The sequence below is a fragment of the Petaurus breviceps genome, unplaced genomic scaffold (genome assembly GCF_028583685.1).
Source record: "Petaurus breviceps papuanus isolate PSGF00001 unplaced genomic scaffold, PetGlider_PUasm1.0 90510, whole genome shotgun sequence".
NCBI classification, from domain to species: Eukaryota; Metazoa; Chordata; class Mammalia; order Diprotodontia; family Petauridae; genus Petaurus; species Petaurus breviceps.
Window position 1 is genome coordinate 3331052 of NW_027187267.1, and position 21095 is coordinate 3352146.

At 43.1% G+C, this 21095-nt stretch overlaps 1 protein-coding gene across 1 annotated transcript in view; it reads left to right on the top strand.

Moving 5' to 3' along the window:
• FCRL6 (Fc receptor like 6) overlaps window positions 1-19878 on the top strand; it is a 35352-nt gene extending 15474 nt beyond the window's left edge. Inside the window, 8 exon segments of the mRNA XM_069062867.1 lie at window positions 1457-1711; window positions 2587-2864; window positions 3735-3870; window positions 5754-5781; window positions 7369-7451; window positions 8967-9038; window positions 19113-19144; window positions 19220-19878. Coding sequence (XP_068918968.1) covers window positions 1457-1711; window positions 2587-2864; window positions 3735-3870; window positions 5754-5781; window positions 7369-7451; window positions 8967-9038; window positions 19113-19144; window positions 19220-19552 — 1217 coding nt within the window. The 3' untranslated portion in view covers window positions 19553-19878.
• Window positions 19879-21095: the final 1217 nt, after the last annotated feature.

Here is a 21095-nt window from a genome sequence, read left to right on the forward strand (position 1 = left end):
TTTTCACTATCTCCCTCCCCACCCAAGTCTACCCTTCACACCACTGTGAGATATATTGTGCCTAGATGTAGTCATGTCATTTTCTCACCTCAAAAATCTTCAGTGACTTTCTATCGCCTCTTGAGTAAAGTTAAAACTCATTTGTCTCATTCCCATCCCTCCGCAATCTAACACAATCTAGCACCACTTTTGAGGAAGAAGAGAGGACTTGGGAAGTGACATTATAAGTCTGGACATTGTAAGTTTGAATTGCCTGTGAGAGATTAGATGTGAGATATAACCAGCAGACAGTTGGTTATACAAGACTGCAGCTCAGGAGAAAGATGAGGGATGAATATATAAATTTAGAATTTGCACATGGATGAAAACAGTCCAAAATCCACAACAGAGAGTATATAGAAAGAAGAGGGTCCAGAACAGAGCCTTGGGGACACAACATGTGTGAGAATTCAGCAAAGGAACCTGAGGAGATTTGATCATGCAGGTAAGAGGAAAACCAGGCAAGAAGAGTGACACAAATAAAAAAAAAAACAGGCAGGGAGAGAGGATCCAGGAGGATACTATTGAAAGAGGTCTATTATAATGAAGACTGAGAAAAGGGCTATCAGTTTTAGTGTTTCAGAAATAATGAGAAACCTTGGAGAAAATAGTTTTAAAAACAAGTTTTAAATCAGAAGTCAGAGTACAAAGGTATTGGAAAGAGAGCAAGGGATGAGAAAGCAGAGATAATAAATGTAGATGACTTTTTTGAGAGTTGTGAAAAAAAAGAAAGGTATAGGCTGATAATTTGAAGTTATGTCAGGGTCAAGTGATATTTTTGTTTTGGGGATTTTGTTTGTTTTGTTCTGTTTTAAAGAATGAAGTAGATCTGTAGGCAGCAAATGAGTAAGGGAAGAAGCCAATGGATGTTCTCATCTAGCCCAGTTAGGGTACTCGTCAGTCACTGTACATACCGCACATTTGACTGTCCCACGCCTTTGCTTACATATTTATTCTCTATGCCTGCAACATCCTCCAAACCTCCTTTTCTGCCATTTAAGTTTCTATTGATCCTTTAAAAGCTAGCCCAATTGCCGCCTCTTCCAAGAATTCTTCCTTAATCCACCCAAGCCAACAATAATCTTTCCCCTTTCTGGATATGACATAGTATTATCCTCACACAATAATTGGCTATTATGATTGTATTCCTGGGGCATCCCTCACATATGGGGCCTTCAGACAGGTTAACCCAGTTCCACACCCACTCAAAACCATAGCTCACAATCTCCCACCAATATGTTTATTGTTGCCAGTCAGTCAGAGGGGAGGGATAAGAAAAGATTTCAGGAAGCATCTAAGCCAGGATGCAAGGATGGGTAGGGTTTCAGTATGGGAAGTCATATGCTTAGAGATACTGGAGAGAAGAAAGTGGAGGCAGATAGGGACCATCTTAGATGTATCTTCCTATGTGTTACAGACTGGTTGATCCTCCAGGCTCCTTACTCTGTGTTTGAAGGAGATGATGTGATTTTACAATGCCAAGGATGGAATAAAGCTAAACTATCCCAGGTTATATTTCGCAAATGGGGAAAATCACTTTTCTTCACTAAGGAAAACAAATCTCTATCCATCAAAGCAGCAAGGATGGAGCACAGAGGCCAGTACAGCTGTAGTGGGTATTGGAATGAAAAAGTAAATCAAAGCTCTAAACCTGTCATTCTTCAAGTCCAAGGTAAGATCACTTGGCCATGGGGTGGAAGCTGCCAAGGATGAGCCACTGGAAACTATGAAGTCACAGAACAGGAACCCATCCTCTGAAGACCTCCATGGTAGAAGATTCTTAGCCAGAAGGACCAGGGCTCAGGCTGCTTGCTAAGAAATATTCTAGAGCAGGCTAGTTAAGGAGAAAGAACAAGCCCTGGTGGATAGGTCATGGTCTTACATTGAGACTATTGAGTTCCTGGATTTGGGGACTGTAGACGTGGAATAGAAAGGGAAAAAGAATAATTATTTATATAGTGCCAACTATGTACCAAAGCCAGCTAGGTAGCACAGTGGATAGAATAGGGCTTAGAGTCAGGAAGACCCACCTTCCTGAATTCAAATCTGTCCTCAGACACTAACTAGCTGTGTGACCCTGGGAAAGTCACTTAACCCTATTTGCCTCAGTTTCTTCATCTGTAAAATGAGTTGGAATAGGAAATGGTAAGCCACTCTAGTATCTTTGCCAAGAAAATCCCAAATGGGGTCACAAAGAGTCAGACATGACTGAAATGACTGACCAACAACAACATGCTAGGTACTGTGCTAAATGCTTTACAAATATTTTCTCATTTGATCCTCACAACAACTCTGTGAGTTAGGCGCTATTTTACAGTTCAGGAAACTGAGGCAGGAAAACATTAAGTGACTTGCCATGGGTTGCACAGCTAGTAAGTGTCTGAAGCTAGATTTGAACTCAGACCTTCATGACTCCAGGCCCAGTGCTCTATCCAGTGCATCATTTAGCTGGAATGAACTACTGCCCAGTTTCCTCCAGGCTTTCTTAACTCCCAGGACCTAACTTCTCCCAATTTTTCCTTGACCCTAAGTCTGACTTCTCTCCAGAGCTGTTCCCTCGACCAGAACTGAGAATCAAAAATTCCACTGAAACCATGAAGGGGAGCTCAATGGCCTTGAGCTGTGAGACACAATTACCCCCCCAGAGGTCAGCTTCCCGGCTCTTCTTCTCCTTTTATAAGGATAATAGGACCATAAGAGGCAAAGACCAGTCCCCAGAATACTGCATCCCAGCAACCATAATGACAGGTGCTGGATGGTACTGGTGTGTGGCAGCCACGGAGGATGGTCAAGTTCAGAAACAGAGCCTCAGGCTGGAAATTCAAGTGAGTGGGAAAGGGGAGTGGGAACAGACTTGCAAAAATAGTAGAGAAAAGCTGCCTGTGGAGTCTCGGAAGTGGGAATTTAAACGAAGCTGGGAGAGTAACAGTTATACAGATGAGAGAAAAGAATGACCTTTCCCATTAATGTAGAACTTGCAATGCCCCCTGGGAGGCCAGAAGGCATCCAGAGTCCAGCAGCCTCTCTGACTTGTCTTCTCTTTCGATTCCATTATCTCATCATTCCTTCACTTAACTGATGGTGTCACTGTGGGGGACATAGTAGTGTTTCAAGGTGACTGGCAAAGGGACTGTGCCCCCTACAAAGGAGAAATCCTTGGTAACAAGTTCAGGTGTCCTTTGAAGACTTGTCCTTCCTTCCTCCTCTCTGTGATGTTAAAGGGGGATACAGAGAATTATTCCTGAAAACAGCCCCCAGCTTAAAGAGTGAGACTACAGCTAGCTCTCCCAGAGAGAGAGAATGTGGTCTTCCCAAATGGATTATATCTGATATCAGGATTTATTAAGCTTTGTACTCCACCACCCAGCATAGGTCTGAGTTCATGGTAGCTGCTCAGTAAATGTGTATTGGCTAAGTGTGTTCTTTCTTTCCCTTGCTTCTAATCCCATTCCTGGAACATCTCAACTCAGTGGGGAAATAATGAGACTTCTCAAGAAATTAATATTTCCTGCATACACCGCTCCTGGAACTGAGCTGCCCCATTCATTGTTCTCAACCTCTTTTTCCCTGTGGAGATACAGAAACCAGACAGCCTGGAGACCTCTCAGTTTCCCAACTTGTTAGATTAGATTTCCCTATCCTATCCCTTTAAATGACTTAGGAAAACTCTCAGCAATCAAGTCTCTCTCCTCCAGGGCTCCACATCTCTCCCTTCAGTCCCTATTTGGCACAGGAGGAGCCACCTGGTTCTGGGGATAACTCTGGCCCTGTTTAGCATGACTGGAATCACTGCAGTCCTTCTGAATTATTTCAGGCTCTTGAAAAAAGCAGGTCAGTATCTTTCTTTGGCATCTCCTGGTGATAGATTCCAGTCCTGGCTGGAATCCCAGCCCAACCTTCACCTTGCACCCTAAAACTCCCCCTTAGTGGTCTGACCCATTCTTACCCCTCAGAAAGGGGCACTCCGACATTTCACATATGCTTACTCTCAAAGAATGCCCCAGGTATGAGGAGAAAATGGCTATAAAAATCAGAATTTGAAAGAGAATAAAAAAAGACTGGCCATAATAGCACATTAGTAAGAAGCAGGCAGTTTCAATGACAAAATCTTGGCTAAGCATGTCGAAGATTGGCCAGTAGGCAACTCTGAAAACTTTTAAATCATTGCTGACCACATTTGAAAACACTGCTTCTGAAAAGGGGAGCTCTGTGTGTGTGTGTGATTATGGTTGAAAAGACAGGTAATCACAATATTTTTAGTTCACATTTTTATTGCATTTTAAGATTTACAGACTGATGACTTTGTGAGGCAGGACAAGTACAATCACCATATTACAGATGAGTCATGGAGCCTTAGAATGGAGGAGTGACTTCCCTACAAGGACGTACACACCTGGCAAATGCCAGGGCCAAGATTCAAACCAGGGTCTTCTGACTCTCATAGGAACATTGATGTAGAACTGAAAGAAACCTCATAGATCAGGGGTGGGGAACCTGCATCCTTAAGGCCATATGTATCCTTCTAGGACCTTAAGTGTGGCCTTTTGACTGAATCCAAATTTTACAAAACAAATAAGGCCTTCTAGGTCCTTAAGGGTGGCTTTTTGACTGAATCCAAATTTTACAAAACAAATATGGCCTTCTAGGTCCTTAAAGGTGGCTTTTTGACTGAATCCAAATTTTACAGACCAAATCTTTGTATGGCCTTAAGGCCCCAGATTCCCCACCCCTGCTCTAGTTATGTCTCAAGCTTCTCCCACTTAGAGGGATTCCTAACCTGGGGTCCATGAACTTATTTTTGTTTGTTTGAAGATTTTGATAACTGGGTTTTTTTAAGATATAAATTGGATTCCTTTGCAATCCTATGTATTTTATTTTGTGCATTTAAAAGCATTATTCTGAGAAGGGGTCCATAAGCTTCAACAGACTGCCAAAAGATCCATGACACACTAAAAAGTTTAAGAATCCCTGCATCTAATCCCAAATGCCTTTGTCTCCAGCCAGTCAGGAAACCCTCACCCTCTCCTATACTAACCCCTTGTCCCCTTTTCAGAATCTTCTCCTTATACTGTCAGCACCTCCCTTTAGCCTCTCCCCATCCCAGAGGAAATCGCCCAGGTTCTTCAGTGGTACAAGAGGGACAGGAATAGGTATAAGGACTGACCTGCGTTTTTGTTGGTGTTGGGCATTCCTAAGTGAGAGAATTCCTACCGATGCAAGTTGGCACCTGCCTTGCAATTTAGAGTCCAAGAGAGTTAGTTGCCCATGCACTGAAAGGTTCCATGACTTGTCCAGAGTCAGACTCAGCATTGTCAAAGGCTGAATCATCAAGGCTAAGAGATGAGATGAGAAGCCTCTGCTTGACTTTCAGAAATGGAGAATTCAGCAGCTACAGGAACAGCCCTTTCCATTTTCTGGTGATTCATTGTGAGACCTTCTATCCTTAAGACAAACCAAAATGTGTCTCATTGGACCTTCCAAACAGCTGCTCCTGGTTCTAACCTCAGGGACCAAACAAAACAAGCCTAATCTCCCTTCTACAAGATAGGATTTCAAATCATTGAAGATAGATAGCTACTACATGCCCTCACTCCATAGCTTCTCTATGACTAATCATTCCCATAGAAACATGCACACACAAATGTGGCAAAAACACAACGTGAAATATCTATTAGGTTCCTATTAGTCATTTTTGTACACACTTGATTTTACAGAAGGAACTGCTGTCCCAGATCCTGCCAGGTAAGTCTGATACTTTCATGTTATGAAAGTTAATGACTATTCCTTAGACACCAGCAATGGCTCAAGTGTTGTATAAACCCTGTGATCCAATCCCTATCTTTTTGTTTGTTTGTTTGTTGGTTGGTTTTTTGTTTTGTTTTGTTTTGCTTTGCTTTTTGGAGGGAGAAGGTAGGGCAATTGGGGTTAAGTGACTTGCCCAAGGTCACATGGCTAATTTTTGTGTTAAGTGTCTGAGGTCAAATTTGAACTCAGGTTTTCCTGACTCCAGGGCCAGTGCTCTATTCACTATGCCACCCAGCTGCCCCAACCCAATCCCCTGAGAGCTTTCACTAGAGCAGGGTACCATCTTGTCCCCATCAAGGTTAATACACAGCTGCCCCAACACATCACATATTATATTTCTTTTCCTACTTGTGCCCCCATGGGGTTTGGACAGGAAGGCAGCCCCAGGAAAAGATGAGAGGACAAGGTCAGTGGTGGCAGAGATGGAGAAGGAGAAAACAGGTTGCCCTTTCTTTTACTACTATTGCTACTGCACCTTGGAGGAAAAAGTCACCATGGGAAAAGTCAAGGAAGCAGAGTTGCTTGTAGTGGATTTCAGGAAAGGAAGAGGTTGAGCCATTTCCAAGGACTCTATCAAATACAGCTGTCTTTTCCAGGATGGGCCTGCTTTCTCTCTCATCTTCAGAACCCATTCTCTCGTTCCTGTCTAACTCAGCCTTCCCCAGTCCTTCTTTTGTCCTCTTTTCCATTCTGCCCTCTGGAGCCCTCCTCTGCAGTGAACAAAGTTTCCTTCATCCTAGCTACCTTCTTTCTACATTCCTCCCCTTTGTTGGTACTTGATACAACTTAGCTTTCTTCTGAACACACCGCGTCACTTGGCCCCCTCTTCATGACTAAATATTCTTTCTCTCACACCTTCTGACACACAGGGTCTGGGAAGAAGATTTCATGTACTCCATGTTTTCCACTGCCACTATCACTCAGCAACCACCTCTCCTCCTTTAAAATTTGTCCCATCCTGTCCATATTGTAGTTATTGCTATCCAGACACTTTCAATTCACTCTCCCTCCTCCTAATAAATTCAGTACTTACCTCAAAATCTTCTTCACCCCAACCCCTGCTCCCTCTTAAATTGGTCTTTCCAGATATTTATCTTCCTCAATTCTCCTGAGCTCTCTCTTCAGTCTACATTAGCTTCACACAGAAATGGTTATACCATTTAGACTCTGCTCTCAACCCAACTTAGCTAAATTGCAGAAATCCTGGTTATGGCTCTATCTCTGGTCCTTCTTTATAGAGTTTCTGAGGTACCAATTGTCTGGAATAATCTGACACTGGTTTTAGTTCTCTACTGTCCATCTTTCCCATGGTTTAAGATTCCTCTTGGGCCATGCCATTAAGAGAAACCATCTCATAAAAGTTACCTGTGTGCAGCCCTATGGGTTAATCTTCACAAAAAGAGCAGTGCCCCAAGCCTACTGTGAACTGATGCTCCCCTTCTTCCATCCCAGCCCAGAATTCACAATCTGTTTCATAGCTTTACATTTCCTCAATGTTCATTTGCTTTTGTCTCTGTTTCTTAGGGGTCCTTTCTTCCCAGTAACTCCAGAAACCCCTAAGGCCTCCTCATCACATGACCCAGAGTTTTGTCCAGTGTATGTCAATGGTAAGGGTCAAACTGCTGTGCTGAACTGGTGTGTCCACTGGAGACAGAGAAAAGATCTCTTTGAAAAGGAGAATTAAGAAGCTTCCTCAGGCACTTCTGAGAGGAGAACATTAATAATAATAATAATAATAATAATACAGGTGGTACAATGGATAGAGCCCTGGGCCTGAAGTCAGGAAGACCTGAGGTCAAATCTGGCCTCAGACACTTACTAGCTGTGTGACCCTGGGCAAGTCACTTAATCCTGTTTGCCTCAGTCTCCTCATCTGTAAAATGAGCTGGAGGAAGAAATGGCAAACCAGCCCAGTATCTTTGCCAAGAAAACTCCAAATGAGGTCACAAAGAGTTGGAAACGATTGAATAACAGCAAACTCACATTTTATTTTAATGATTACAGAATATCTTCCTCACAACAATCCTTTGTATTAGGTAGATTATTATCCCCTCTTTACAGGTATGGAGCTTGAGACTCAAAAAGGTTAAGTGACTTGTGCATGGTCACATAGGTAGACCAGGATCTTTCCCTCTCTTTTGCCAAAAGATCTTCTAACAAGAGGTAAATGGAGGGCAGTAAGCTTGGACATAGCAGAGTTGGCAGTAGAGAAGGGGAAAGACAGAAGGCACTTGCAAACAAGTATTGTAACAATAACAACCAGCATTTATATAGTGCCTAAGTATCTCATTAATCTTCACAATTTGTGAGGGAGGTGCTATTATTTTCCCCATTTTCTAGTTAGGGAAACTGAAGCAAATGGAGATTAAGTGATTTGCCCAGGGTCACATGGCAGACTAAGTGTCTAAGGGTAGATTTACACTCAGGTCTTCCTGACTCCAAGCCCAGTGCTGTATCCACAGGGCCACCTAAAGCTATAGAAACCACCTGTGACCCAATTTCTACCCTGGTTACCTATGGAAGCCTGATCATCACAACTGCCCGTTGTTGTGCAAAAAGTGCTGGGCTGGCTGTCTGCAGACCCAGGTTCTTTCTAGTTCTGACTGTCACTTACTCTAAGCATGACCATGAATAAGACATCTGACATCTTGGGCAGCCTTGGTTTCCTAATCTGTAAAATAGTGAATTTTAACTATATGGCATGAGAGTAGAGAGGAAAGAATTACAGACTAAGAATCTGGAGAGCTGGGTTTTAGTTCTCATTTTAACAGTAAATTGATGTATGATCTTTTTCAAGTGGCTTTAGGTCTCTGGACTTCCATTTCAGTAGTGACAAGTAGAGAAAGTCGGACTGAAGCAGTAGTAGGTTCCCTTCCAGTCCTAGCAATCTACATGGGCTCTTTTAGCCTCTTTTGCCCCACATTTTTCAAAAACAAGTTCCCTTGCCCCCTCGGTATTCTACTGCCCCTTGCTATCATGATAATGTGCACATAGAGTTTCCTTCCCTTTGGAAGTGCCTTTCTTGAGAAGAGGCCTTGATCCATGCCTGGGGCCAATGAGGGGGGTGGGATTCATGGTATTGGGTCGGGTGGGTCATCTCTAACACCTATCACTCCTTCCAGTGAGTCCTCAGGCTAAGGAGAGCGAAGATGTGGTCTATTCGGTGGTATTTCCCAGTAAGGAGATAAAGAAAGGTGAGTAACTAGGAGTGAGGTGGAGGTGGAGGGGGCAGGTCAGGAGCAAGAAAAATTGTGTTTGCACCTTCGCCTCCCCAAGAGTCCCTTCTCTAACCCACCCCTCAGGTCTGAACACATCACTCCTACTAAAAGACCTTCACTGGCTCTCTGTTACCTATAAAATAAAAAGGAACTCTTTAACCTGGCATTTAAGACTCTCCACAATTTGCTTCCAACTACTTCTCTTAAAGCTTTTTTTTTATCATATACTTAATGAGCATCAACAGTTCAATATATGATGAACACCCCCTACATTCTATTTTCTCATCATCATCGTCTTCTTTCACCCATGTCCTATCCGACTCTCTCTCCACCCACCCCCTTGGGATGTACCCTCTGCCGCATTTCCCATCCACAATGAACAAACCTCCCTCCATTCAGGACCTCTTCCTCTCATACTCCTCTGATACTTGCTCTCACTGAGACCTAGCTTCTCCCAGACAACACTCACTGGCTACTCTCTCCAGCCGTAGGTATATCTCTTCCTGTATTTCCCAATGCACTGGTTCTAAAGGGGGCCTCAGAACACTCCTTCCCCCACACTGTCATTTCCAGGCTGTCCCTTTGAGCAACTGCTCTCCCCTTTTGAAGTTCACTCTATTAATATTTTCACCTTCTGCTGATAATAGGGACTATTGTCTATCATTCCCTCCTTCCACATGAATGCGCACACACACACACACACGCACACACCCCAGATCATTTTCCCTCCTTTCTGAAGGAATTCAGCACTTAGCTCACTGTCTTCTTCTCTTCCCTAACACCTACCCTTATTTTGGGGGGGACTTTAACATTCATGGTGGTTTTCCCATAAACACCCTAACTTTCCATCCCTCGGTCTCCTCATATTATAAGACCTACTCCTCCTCTCCACCTCACTTGTGCGCAGGGATGGGATCTTGCCACCTACATATTCACTTCCTTGACCAAAAACTCTGACATTAATTTATCTGACTGTAACCTCCTATTGGGACAGCCAGGTAACTCAGTGGATAGAGTGCAGGGCCTAGAGTCAGGAAGACTCATCTTCCTGAGTTCAAATCTGGCATCCGACACTTACTAGCTATGTGACCCTGGGCAAGTCACTGAACCCTGTTTGCCTTAATTCCCTCATCTGTAAAATGAGCTGAAGAAGGAAATGGCAAAACCACTCTAGTATCTCTGCCAAGAAGACTCTGGTCACCATTGCCATTACTATCACAAGAGCTGAACAAAACTGAAATGACTGAACAACAAAACTCCTTCTCTCCCTTTTCCTCATCCCTCCCTTAGTACTTTCTCTTCCTCTTCTGTTCTTACCCCTGCTCTGACTTCACTTTTTTCTCTTCCTAATTTCAACCCTATAGTTAACCAATTCAACCTCACACTGTGCCCTGCTTGTGAAATCTTCATCCCCATAGGAGCTATTTCTCCTTTTTAAATGGTACAATCCCCTCCCCCCCTCCAAAATAGGAAGTCCTAAAAGAGAATTGACCCTGTCTCCTGCTGTGGGGATGAAGCCTTGGCTTCAGTACTCTTAGAGGGTGCCCAGGCATACCAACACTGCCCAGTACAGCACTCTGCCCAGTGACCTACTGGGAGCAGGTTTTATTACTTGTTCTTGTCTCAGCAGGCCCCAGACAGATGTCCAAGATCTCAGTGGTCTCAGGTCTCCTGGAGTACACCTTCTTCCCCACCCCCTGACACAAGTATTTCATTAACTCTGCATCCCATTGTGGCTCTGGTAATATTGGTTTCAGGTCTCTTGGAAAATACTCATTTTTGCACAAATTTTCTAGCCCTTTCCTCATGTAATGGCCTCTCCATTCTGTCCCATGCTGAGACCCTAAAATGCCAGGGTCAAGATCCCACTGACTTCAGGTCCTGTTAACTAAGCCTCATTGGCTTTTCCCTTTTCCTTCTTTATTCCCCCTCCAAGAGTTCACAGGCTTCTGGCCACCTTGTACAGTCGTGCACCAGGTCGAGGTACTTACTATTGTTTCTCTTTGGGCCAACTTGATCATTACTTCATCTTATACCTTTTACATCTTTGCTGCAATGTTTGGCAGGAGGGTTGGGCTGCTCTAGGCTCTCTCGTGTCACAATCACTCCAGGAAGTCTTCTCCAAACTGTTTTTCCTGTATTACACCTCTCTACTCCCTTCACTCATTCTACATTCCAGATACAGTGGACCAGGAGTGATCCCTATCCCAGCTTAGTACATTCACACAAGCTGAAGCCTATTCTTTCCACATCCCTGACACCCATGGAAAGCCTATTCATTCAAGACCCCCCCTCAAGTATCACCTCTTCCATTGGTGATCGACCCCGCTAAAAATGATCTTCCCCTCCTCAAACTCTCTTCCAGCACTTATTTTGTAACTCTTCGTTTTCCCTTCTTACATTTTCTCTTGTATAATACTTATTTGTGTACATCTTTATCCTTCCCATTAGATTTGAGTTCCTAGAAGGCATGGATTGTTTTTTTCATTCTTTGTAACACCAGTACATAGCATAGGAGCTTGCCTGTGTTGTCATTTCAGTTCTGTCTGATGCTTTGTGACCCCATTTGGGGTTTTCTTGGCAGAGATACTGGAGTGGTTTGCCACTTACTTCTCCGATGTATTTGACACATGAGGACCTGAGGCAGAAAGTGTGACATGACTTGCCCAGGGTTTCAAACCTGAGGCCAGATTTGAACTCAGAAAGATGAGTCTTCCTGACTCCAGGTCCAGCACGCCATCCACTGCACCACCTAGCTATCCTAGCATCTAGTCCACAGAAGCTGCTTACTAAACAGGTATTCAATTGATCTGAATTGAAAGGAGCTAACTTTGAATTCCCACCTCTAACAATGCCCTGTCAAGAGGCAAAAGAGGAAGGTAAAGCTGTTCCCTGATCTCAAGAAACCTATGGTCAAAATAGGGCATATCTGAATGTAAGTTAATGTTGGAGGAGAAACATACAGATTCCAGTTTTAGCTGTTGAAGCTGTAATATGACAGATTTAGGAACTGAAAAATATGAGGCCTCTCCTTGCTTATGTGACTAGGAAGCAAATCTTCACTGTCTCTGAGAGGTGGGGGAGGGGACTTGCTGCCTTCTAATTCACTCCACCATCTGGGTGAAGAGCTGGTAGGGCTCACTAAGATAGCCCCAAATTACCCACTTCACCAGAAGCTGGAGGGGTACTGCCTGGGACACAAAGTTGGGAGGGGTCAGGGATGGAGGAAATGGGGCTTGTAGAACAACAGATGAAATCCCATTATTAGAACAGTTACCATCAGGGCTTGACAAAGAGAGGGAAAAGGGAAGTGGTCTGCTCTGTATACTGTTTCAATGTGAAAAATAAGGAAGCAGCACAGGTTATCCACAGATTTAGCTTTGACCTGGACTAAGATAGTGGGACTGGTTCAAGGCCTTCTCTTGGGAAAGAAGTAAAATGACATTTATCTTATTCCAACCCTTTCCAAATTCTGGTTCAGTTCAATCCAATTCAAATTTACCAAGCATTTACAAAATGCCTTATTTGTGCAGAGCATTGTTCTAGGAGATATACAGAGCTAAATAAGACAGTGGCTGCATTCTCGGAGCACATATTCTAGTAGGGGATTATGACAAATTCGCAGGTAGCTATTAAAACAATTTGAGACATGACCTGTGGTATAATGCAAAGAGAACTGGATTTAGAGCCAGAGGACCTAGGCTCAAACCCTGACCTTGACACTTTGTAATCCTGGGTAAATCAGCTAGGACCAACCACCCTTGGAATGCTACCCCAGTTTTGAGGTTCATTATGGTGAATGAGCATCTCCCCAGAAAGGTCTGAGTCCCGTTCTATTTTAATAGTTAATCAAGAGACACAACAGTTCCAAGCAAAAAAGAAAACAACAAAAAACCATTCAACTAAACAGTCCAGCCAAATAAATAACAAGAAAGATTTCTTTATACAAACAGGGTTTTATTCTCTCACAGATTACCATACCATTAGTGGGAAAGGAAATACAAATGACCAGGAAATATGAATGTGTGTGTATATATAATATGTATACATACATATTGATAGTCTACATGAAACATAGGCATATATGAAACAAGGAATACACACTTGAGAAACCATATAACCGGGGAACACAGGTGGCCAGGAAAGACACCTGGACAGGCACACACATAACTGGGTGTATAAGGGTGGCTGAGTTGTTTCAGTTGGATCTGACTCTTCATGGCCCCATTTGGGATTTTCTTGGCAGAGATGCTGCAGTGGTTTGCCATTTCCTTCTCCAGATCATTTCACAGATGAGAAAACTGAGGCAAACAGTGTTAAGTGACTCACCCAGATAATAAGTATCTGAGGCCACATTTGAACTCAGATCCTCCTAATTCCAGGGCCAACACTCTCTCCACTGTGCCCTATATGGCCATTCAACTCATGCCTGCAGGATGGTGTCCAAGCTCAAAGCCTTTTCTGCCTACAGTGTTGCTGCTTGTTTCCTCCCTGGCAGAGCCAATGTCATTCAATATCCTCTGGTGATGTCTTCAGACTGGGAGCTGCTCTCTCCCCAGACTTGAGTCCTTCCCTGAGCTGCTTGTAAACTGCTCTCTGCTGCCATCTACTGGTCCACATGCTCGTGCATTCTCTTCAAGTCCTCAGAATCTTTTTTTTTTCCTTTTTTTCCCCATCTTTGCACTGAATTGCTGCTGCTATTTAGGGCCTCTGCCCTGCAGGGAGACCTCTCCACTCTGTTAGCCGTAGCCCCAGGAGTTATTGCAGCTCACTCATCCAGGCAGCCAGCAAAATAAGACAGAAGCTATCAGGCTTAGATGAAGTCTACCTTTTTAACAACTCGACTTCTCCTCTGGTGTTCAGGATCCTCCAACCAAAATTTTTATTTGACTTCCAGCCAGTTCATTTCTATTAATCCAGTCATACTTACAGTTGTTATCTTGGCTCCTTAAATACCATCCCAGAAGTTCGACTTTGCCATACTGCTTGGGAGCTGGATGATGCCATAGCTAGATTCTTGGAGTCCCTCGCTCCCTGGGAGGCTCAGCTCAACGGCCTCCCCACACAAAAGACCTTTGCCAACTCGTCTAGTTGTTGGTGATATTTCGCTCCCCATCCCCCCAAAATGTATTCTGTCTTTATTTCACATATATTTTTGTATTTGCATAACTGTGTACATGATACTAACCCCCAACTTCCCATAGAATATAAACTCCTTGGGGATGGAAATTATTTTATTTTTCTTTCTATATATAATATATGTTCTATGTATTACATACATATAGAATATATATTATATATCTAGCATATTGTTATTGTTGTTGTTCAGTTGTTTCAGTCATGACCAATTCTTTGTGACCCATTTGGGGCTCTCTTGGCAGAAATACTGGAGTGGTTGGCCATTTCCTTCTCCAGTTCATTTTCCAGATGAGGAAACTGAGGCAAACAGGGTTAAGTGACTTGCCCAGGGTCACACAGCTCGTAAGTGTCTGAGGCCAAATTTGAACTCAGAAGAGGCGGTGGACTCCAGACCCTTAACTCTGTGCACTATGGCTCCACCTAATGGCCCCTAGTAGCACATAGTAAGTGTTCAACAAATGTTTGGATTTAGTTAAGTTGCATCATGCCCCTTGGACCCTAGTCTGAGTTCATGCACATCCTCAGTTCAGGAACAAGACTAAAAGAGTCCGGTGGAGCTGACAACTTTTGCTCTGCTCATCACTCCTGTTACCTTGACAACCAAATCACTGTACTACCCACCTACACAACCTCTGTGCGTCTCGGCTTCCTCATCTGTAACATGGAGTTTTACTAAGGTCTCTTTTACGTTCTGTGATCCTAAGCACAGGAGAGAGATGCAAACCAAAGTGCTATGTGAGTTCTCCAAGGTCACAGGAGTTAGCTCTTGGAGAGAACTTGGAAATTATCCATTCCAACCCACTCACTTTACAAATGAGAAAACCAAGGCCAGAGAGGTGAATAAATCTGATCTGCTCTACCAGTTAAGTGTAGCCAATGTAGCCGAGCCAGGATCTGAATCCGGTGTCTCTGATTTCTTATTCTTTTCCCTCTGTATCATGCTGCTTCTGCGGAGAGGGGAGTGAAGAGTCAGAGGGTACTCCTGGAGAAAGGGGCATTTATATTGGGGTTTAAAGAATAGGTTAAAAATAATTATTATTTTAGGGGAGGCTAAGAGCGCTGGCCCCAGCATTGGGAGACCTGGGGTCGGTTCCGGCCTCAGATACTGGGCATCCACACAAAAATAACTGGCCGTGTAACCTTGAGCAAGTTACTTAACCCCGGTTGTTTTAAAAAATATATATGGATAGATAGATAGATATAGATAGATAGATAGATAGATAGATAGATAGATAGATAGATAGATAGATAGATAGATATAAAAATAATTATTATTATTTTAACAATTAGAAAAGAGTAGGCAAAAATTCAATAAGCACAAAGGAAAAGGATGAAGATACATAGGGGCATGTTCAGGACATAGAAAGCAATCTCCAAACTACAAAATTCAAAAGTTTTTTCTCAGCTCTTAACCTCGATCTCTGCAATTTTTGACAGTGTCAACTATCCCCTTCTCCTGGACATTCCTCCCTTATCTTTTATCATCCTCTTTTTCTAGACTTTTCTATCTGTCTGACCATTACTTTGCTGGACCATCTTCCTCCTGCTGCCCACTGAGTAAGTGTTTCCAAGCCTGTATCATAGCAATCCTCTCTTTATGAAAGCTCTTCCTGCATGATCTCATCAGCTCCCAAGGGTTCAATGATTATCTCTATGAAGATGATGCCTAAATCTATGTATCTACCTCTAATCTCTCTCCTGAACACCAGCCCTACATTATCATCGGTCTACTGGCCATCTCCACCTGGATGTCCCTTAGGCAACTGAAACTCAACTTGTCCAAAATGAAATCCATTGTATTTTCCCCAAAACCCATCTCCTCCAAATTTTCCCATTTCTATTGAGGGTACCCTCAACAAGCACGGGGGTTCAAAACCTTGGAGTTATTCTTGACTCTTTATTCTTCCTCAACCCCTAGAGCCAATCTGTTACCAAGTTTTGTTGATTCTGCCCTTGCATCTATTTCTTCCATTCCTAACTCATTAGTCCCTACTAAGAAGCCATCATTACCTCTTGCCTGGAACACCACATTAGCCTATTAATTGGTTTGCCTGCCTCTAATTTCTTCCCTCTCCAGTCTCTGCTCCACACAGCTGCCAAACTGACATTCCTTTTTTTTTTTTTTTTGTCTTTTTGGAGGGGAGAAGGCAGGGCATTTGGGGTTAAGTGACTTGCCCGAGGTCACACAGCTAGTACATGTTAAGTGTCTGAGACTGGATTTGAACTCAGGTCCTCCTGACTTCAGGGCAGGTGTTCTATTCATTGCATCACCTAGCCACCCCCTAAATTGACATTCCTAAAAGGAAGATCTGATCATGTCACTCCTCCTTACCCTGCTATTGTTGTTCAATCATGTTGAACTCTTCATGACCCCATTTAGGGTTTTCTTGGCAAAGATACCAGAGTGGTTTGCCATTTCCTTCTTCAACTCATTTTACAGATGAGGAAACTGAGGCACTCTCTTAACCTACCACACAAAAATCTTCAATGTTCCCATTAGCCTCTAGTACAAAATGCAAAATCCTTAGCCTGGCATTTAAAGTCCTTCATAATCTAGCCCCCACCAAGATTTCTGATCTTATTTCATATTAATTATTTCATATTGTTTCTTATTTCATATTAGTCAAGGATCAGGATGGGGAATCTGCAGCCTCGGGGCCACATGGAGGTCGCGGGTTCCCCGCTCTTGGTCTAGATTTTCATGGCTTTGCTCTCTCCTGGTTCTCCTACCTGTTGGACAACTCTTCTCAGTCTCCTTTGCTGGACCTTCATTCAGGTCATGTCCACTAACTGTGGTTATCCCCCAAGGCTTTGTTCTGGGCCTTCTTCTATTCTCCCTCTACACTTTTTCAATTAGTTTATCTCATCAGCTCCCATGGATTCAATTATAATTTCTATTCTGATAATACTCAGGACTACTTATCCAGCCCTAACCTTTCTTCTGATCTCCAATCTTGCATCTGCAACTGCCCTCATTCTCTGGAATTCCCTCACGTGTCTCAGCAGCCTCCTGCCTCTGCTTCTGCTGGCCTTTTCACTCATTGGTGAGTTCTTCCTGCAGCCTCCATTTCTGGGAAGTGCCCAGACCAGATGTCCTTAATTTCCTGGAATAAGCCACCATGCCTTTGTCTGGTTACCTCATTACTCCCCACCCCTTTGCAGCTTCTCTCTTATGTGCTGTCTTCCTCCATGACCATGTAATGTCTTCAAGGACATGGACAGTCTTTCTTTTTACTTAGATTTGTATCCCCAGTGCTTACCACAGTGCCTGGTGCATATATTGAGTGCTTAATAAACGCTTGTTGACTGACCAACTAATCCCCAGTCATGAACTCTCTATTTTCCATAATATCACACTTCCCTCCTCCCTTCCTTGGCACAAGTGACAGCCTTTGTCTGCAATGTAACCCCTCCATTTGCCTCTCTGTCTTTCCAAATCTTTAGCTTAAGGCTTTTCCTAATCCTGTCCCCCACCTCATTCTCTCGCTCTTTTGATGTCATTTTGTATATGTATATGAGTTTTGTATTTACTTCTTGTCTATGTGTTGTTTCTGCCAGTAGAATGGAAGAGGGCAGGAACTTTCATTTTTGCTTTTGTATTCCTAATATGTAGCACATTTTGTTGATGTCGTCCTCCTCCTCCTCCAGTCATCTCAGTCATGTCCAACTCTTCATGATCCCATTTGGGTTTTCTTGGAAAGGATACTGGAGTAGTTTGCCATTTCCTTATCTAGCTCATTTTATAGATGAAGAACTGAGGCAAACAGGGTTAAGTGATTTGCCCAGGGTCACACCAATCCAATAAACAACCAGTGGTGATAAATAAATGTTTATTGAACTGAATGCTACGAGATAAGGTAGGCTGAGAAGATAGAGAGGCAACAGATTGCAAAAGAGGTGAACACCAGGCAAAGGAACTTAAGCCTTGCTCTGCAAATAATGGATGATCATTGAAGAGACACAACAAAGATACAAACACTGAAGAGCTAAATACAGTGGGTGACTCACTGAAAGATTTTCTCTGTGCATCCACCCTCCCCACCCCAAATTTTATCCTGCTCTATGACCAATGGTGATGAGACATTCAGTTAACAAAAATTAAAGACCTATTAAGTGGATAGCACTGAGCCAAGTACTAGGGATACAAAAGCAAAAATGAAACATGCCTCCACAGAGCTTACCTTCCACATGAGGGCACTGGGATTTGGAAAGTTAAATGGACACCAAAAGAGAGAAAATTTAATAGATTTTACAGATACAAATGAAAGGTTTCGGTGTATTCTTACTCTGGGATGGATAAAGTACATAACACAATCATGAACCAATCTAAGGGTGGATAGGGTCTTGGGTTTGAGCCAAGGTTAGAAAATGGAACTAAAGAAGAGGAGGAAATTCTCATGACACCAGCATAAGGAGGAGGTTTGAGGTGAGGACAGTAGCATCTTGAGCTTGAAATGCAGGTGAAAATTTGATCAAGATAAAGATGTCTCCCAAGCAGTTCTAGCAAGGTTGTCTGGGGGCCCAGGAAAAGGACCTGGACTGGAACCATTGAATCTTAACACCTTGGATATCACAAGAAAGAGAGAATGGAGGGAGAAAAGAGGACCAAGGATAAAGCTAGAGTTAGAGAGGGGAAAGAAAAAAATAGCTAGGAAATAGTATGGAGTAGTTAGTGAGGAAGGAGGATAGAGTGTAATGTTAGAGAAATCAAAGAGGGACAGAGCATGGGTGGGGGTGGGAAGGATGGTTAGGAACATCATGCTATAGATTAGAAGTCAACCCCCTAATGTTCCACTGTTTTCTATGATAGTCCCACTCACCCTAGAGCTGGACATTGAGGGATAAAGTGGGAAGGGGATGAGCAAATGAGCCTTAATGCCTAAACCTGTTCACTTCCTTTTCATTCCACAGCCATCTCCAAAGACCCATCCCCAAGGGAAGAAGTGAGTATGGTTCCCCAGTATTCTCATCTCCTCCACTTTCCTTTTCTCTTCTTCTGATGTCTATTCTCTTTATAGTATTTCTCTGTCATCTATTCCAACTTGGCATTGCCATAGAACCAGAAACTCTCACCTGGCTAAGGAGATAAATACAGAAGATCCCAGGTCCCCAGGCAGAAAAGGCCCAGGCACATACAAGAAATTATCACAATTCTACCCTGGTGATCCCTGATTCTCTCCCACCACCAACCATCCTCCAACTTGGGATGCCCCTCAGAGAGGCTAGAAAAAGACCACCTCCAACAATGGAACCCCTCTCCTCCAACCCAGAAGATGAGACTGAGCCTTTCTTCCCCCTGTAAAGACTCAAGGAACCCCTGGGTACTCACCCAGGTCATCACCAAGGACTGAAACATGGTAGACTTCCCAGAAGCTAATCAAGCAACAAGAGCTGAGAATGGGGCATGGCAATTTCATTGAACAACATGAAAGTAACATATTTTCTTTCACTCTAGTTAGAAGTTGGTCTTATCTGCTTATTTCTCTCTGTATTGTGTTGAGTGAAGATGGTATTTGTGCCTGGGTAGCCCACCGTGAAGTATGGCAAATAAAAGACTCCTTATTATGTTCTAGTTGGCAAGATGGAAAGCAGCTCAGATTTGCACTCATTGGAGAAGAGCTCCAGAGGTGATTCTGGTTCTTAGAAAAGAAACATGGCTTTGTGAAAAGAGCTTCAAGTCAGAAGGCCTAGATTGGATTCCTAGATCTGCCATAGCAATAACAATAACTCAGAGAGAGGGTGTCTGTCTTCTTCCAAGTCTATATCTCCATGGTGAGAGAAGAGTGCATAGGTCTTTGGCCCATAGCTCCTGAAGAGTCTCTGAGTTTTGATCTGATGACTGATCCTGTAGAATGTGTGAGTCACACATTGAGTTTTTAAGTGTGTTCTGCCCTGTACATTCTTTTGTCCACCCAAATTGCATGCCCTAAGATTCCTGGGTTCAGAGTAACTTCTGGACTGTTTAGGAATTTCCAGAGTCCAGGAGAGTAGCAGGTACCCAGTCACTTTGTAATTATATTATTATCCATTGTTTTATCATTATTATGTACTGTTTAATTTGCTTATTGATTCTACACCAAGAATAAAAGCAGTATATGCCCCAAACCCAACAAAAATAATAAAAACATTTACATGGTACTTTGAAGTTTGTTGTACATCAGATATACATTGTCCCATTTAATCCTCATGATAGCCCTGTAAAGCAGGTGTTATAGTTATGCCCACTTTATGCATGAGGAAACCCAGAGAGGTTGAGTGAGTTGTTCAGGCTCACACAGCCATTTAGTGTCTAAAACAGGATCTGAACCAAGGTATTCCAAGGTCAGCATTCTATCAACTGTGTTATGGTCCATCTCTAGGCAAACCACTTCCCCTCTGAGTAACTTAGTTTTCTCATCTGTAAACTGGGACAACTCGGATGCTCTCCCTAAGGACCCTGGCATTCCATCACTCTATCTCTGGCCTTCAACTTACTGTGGCCTTACTGAGCAAACCTAACAGAGAAACTCAGCAGGACTCAGCAGACCATCTCTGCTGGTCTTATGGCATGTGGGCTTCTCAATATGCAATTCCCTCTTAGAGGGCATAGTTGAGAAGCTGGATGCCCCATAGGAATGTCAAACCCAACATGATCTCTCAAGGATAAAGCTGGTGGGAGCACTGAACCTGAAGTGGAAAAAAAAAAAGGGAATCAAATCCAGTCTCAGATGCTTAATACCTGTATCACCTTGAACAAGTTGATACTTAATGTCTGTTTGCCTCAGTCTCCTCAACTATAAAATGGGAATAATACCAACACTTACCTAGCAGAGTTGTAAGGATCAAATAAGATGATATTTATAAAGAGCTGAGCACAGTGTCTGGCACTTAGGTGCAATATAAATGCTTATTCTC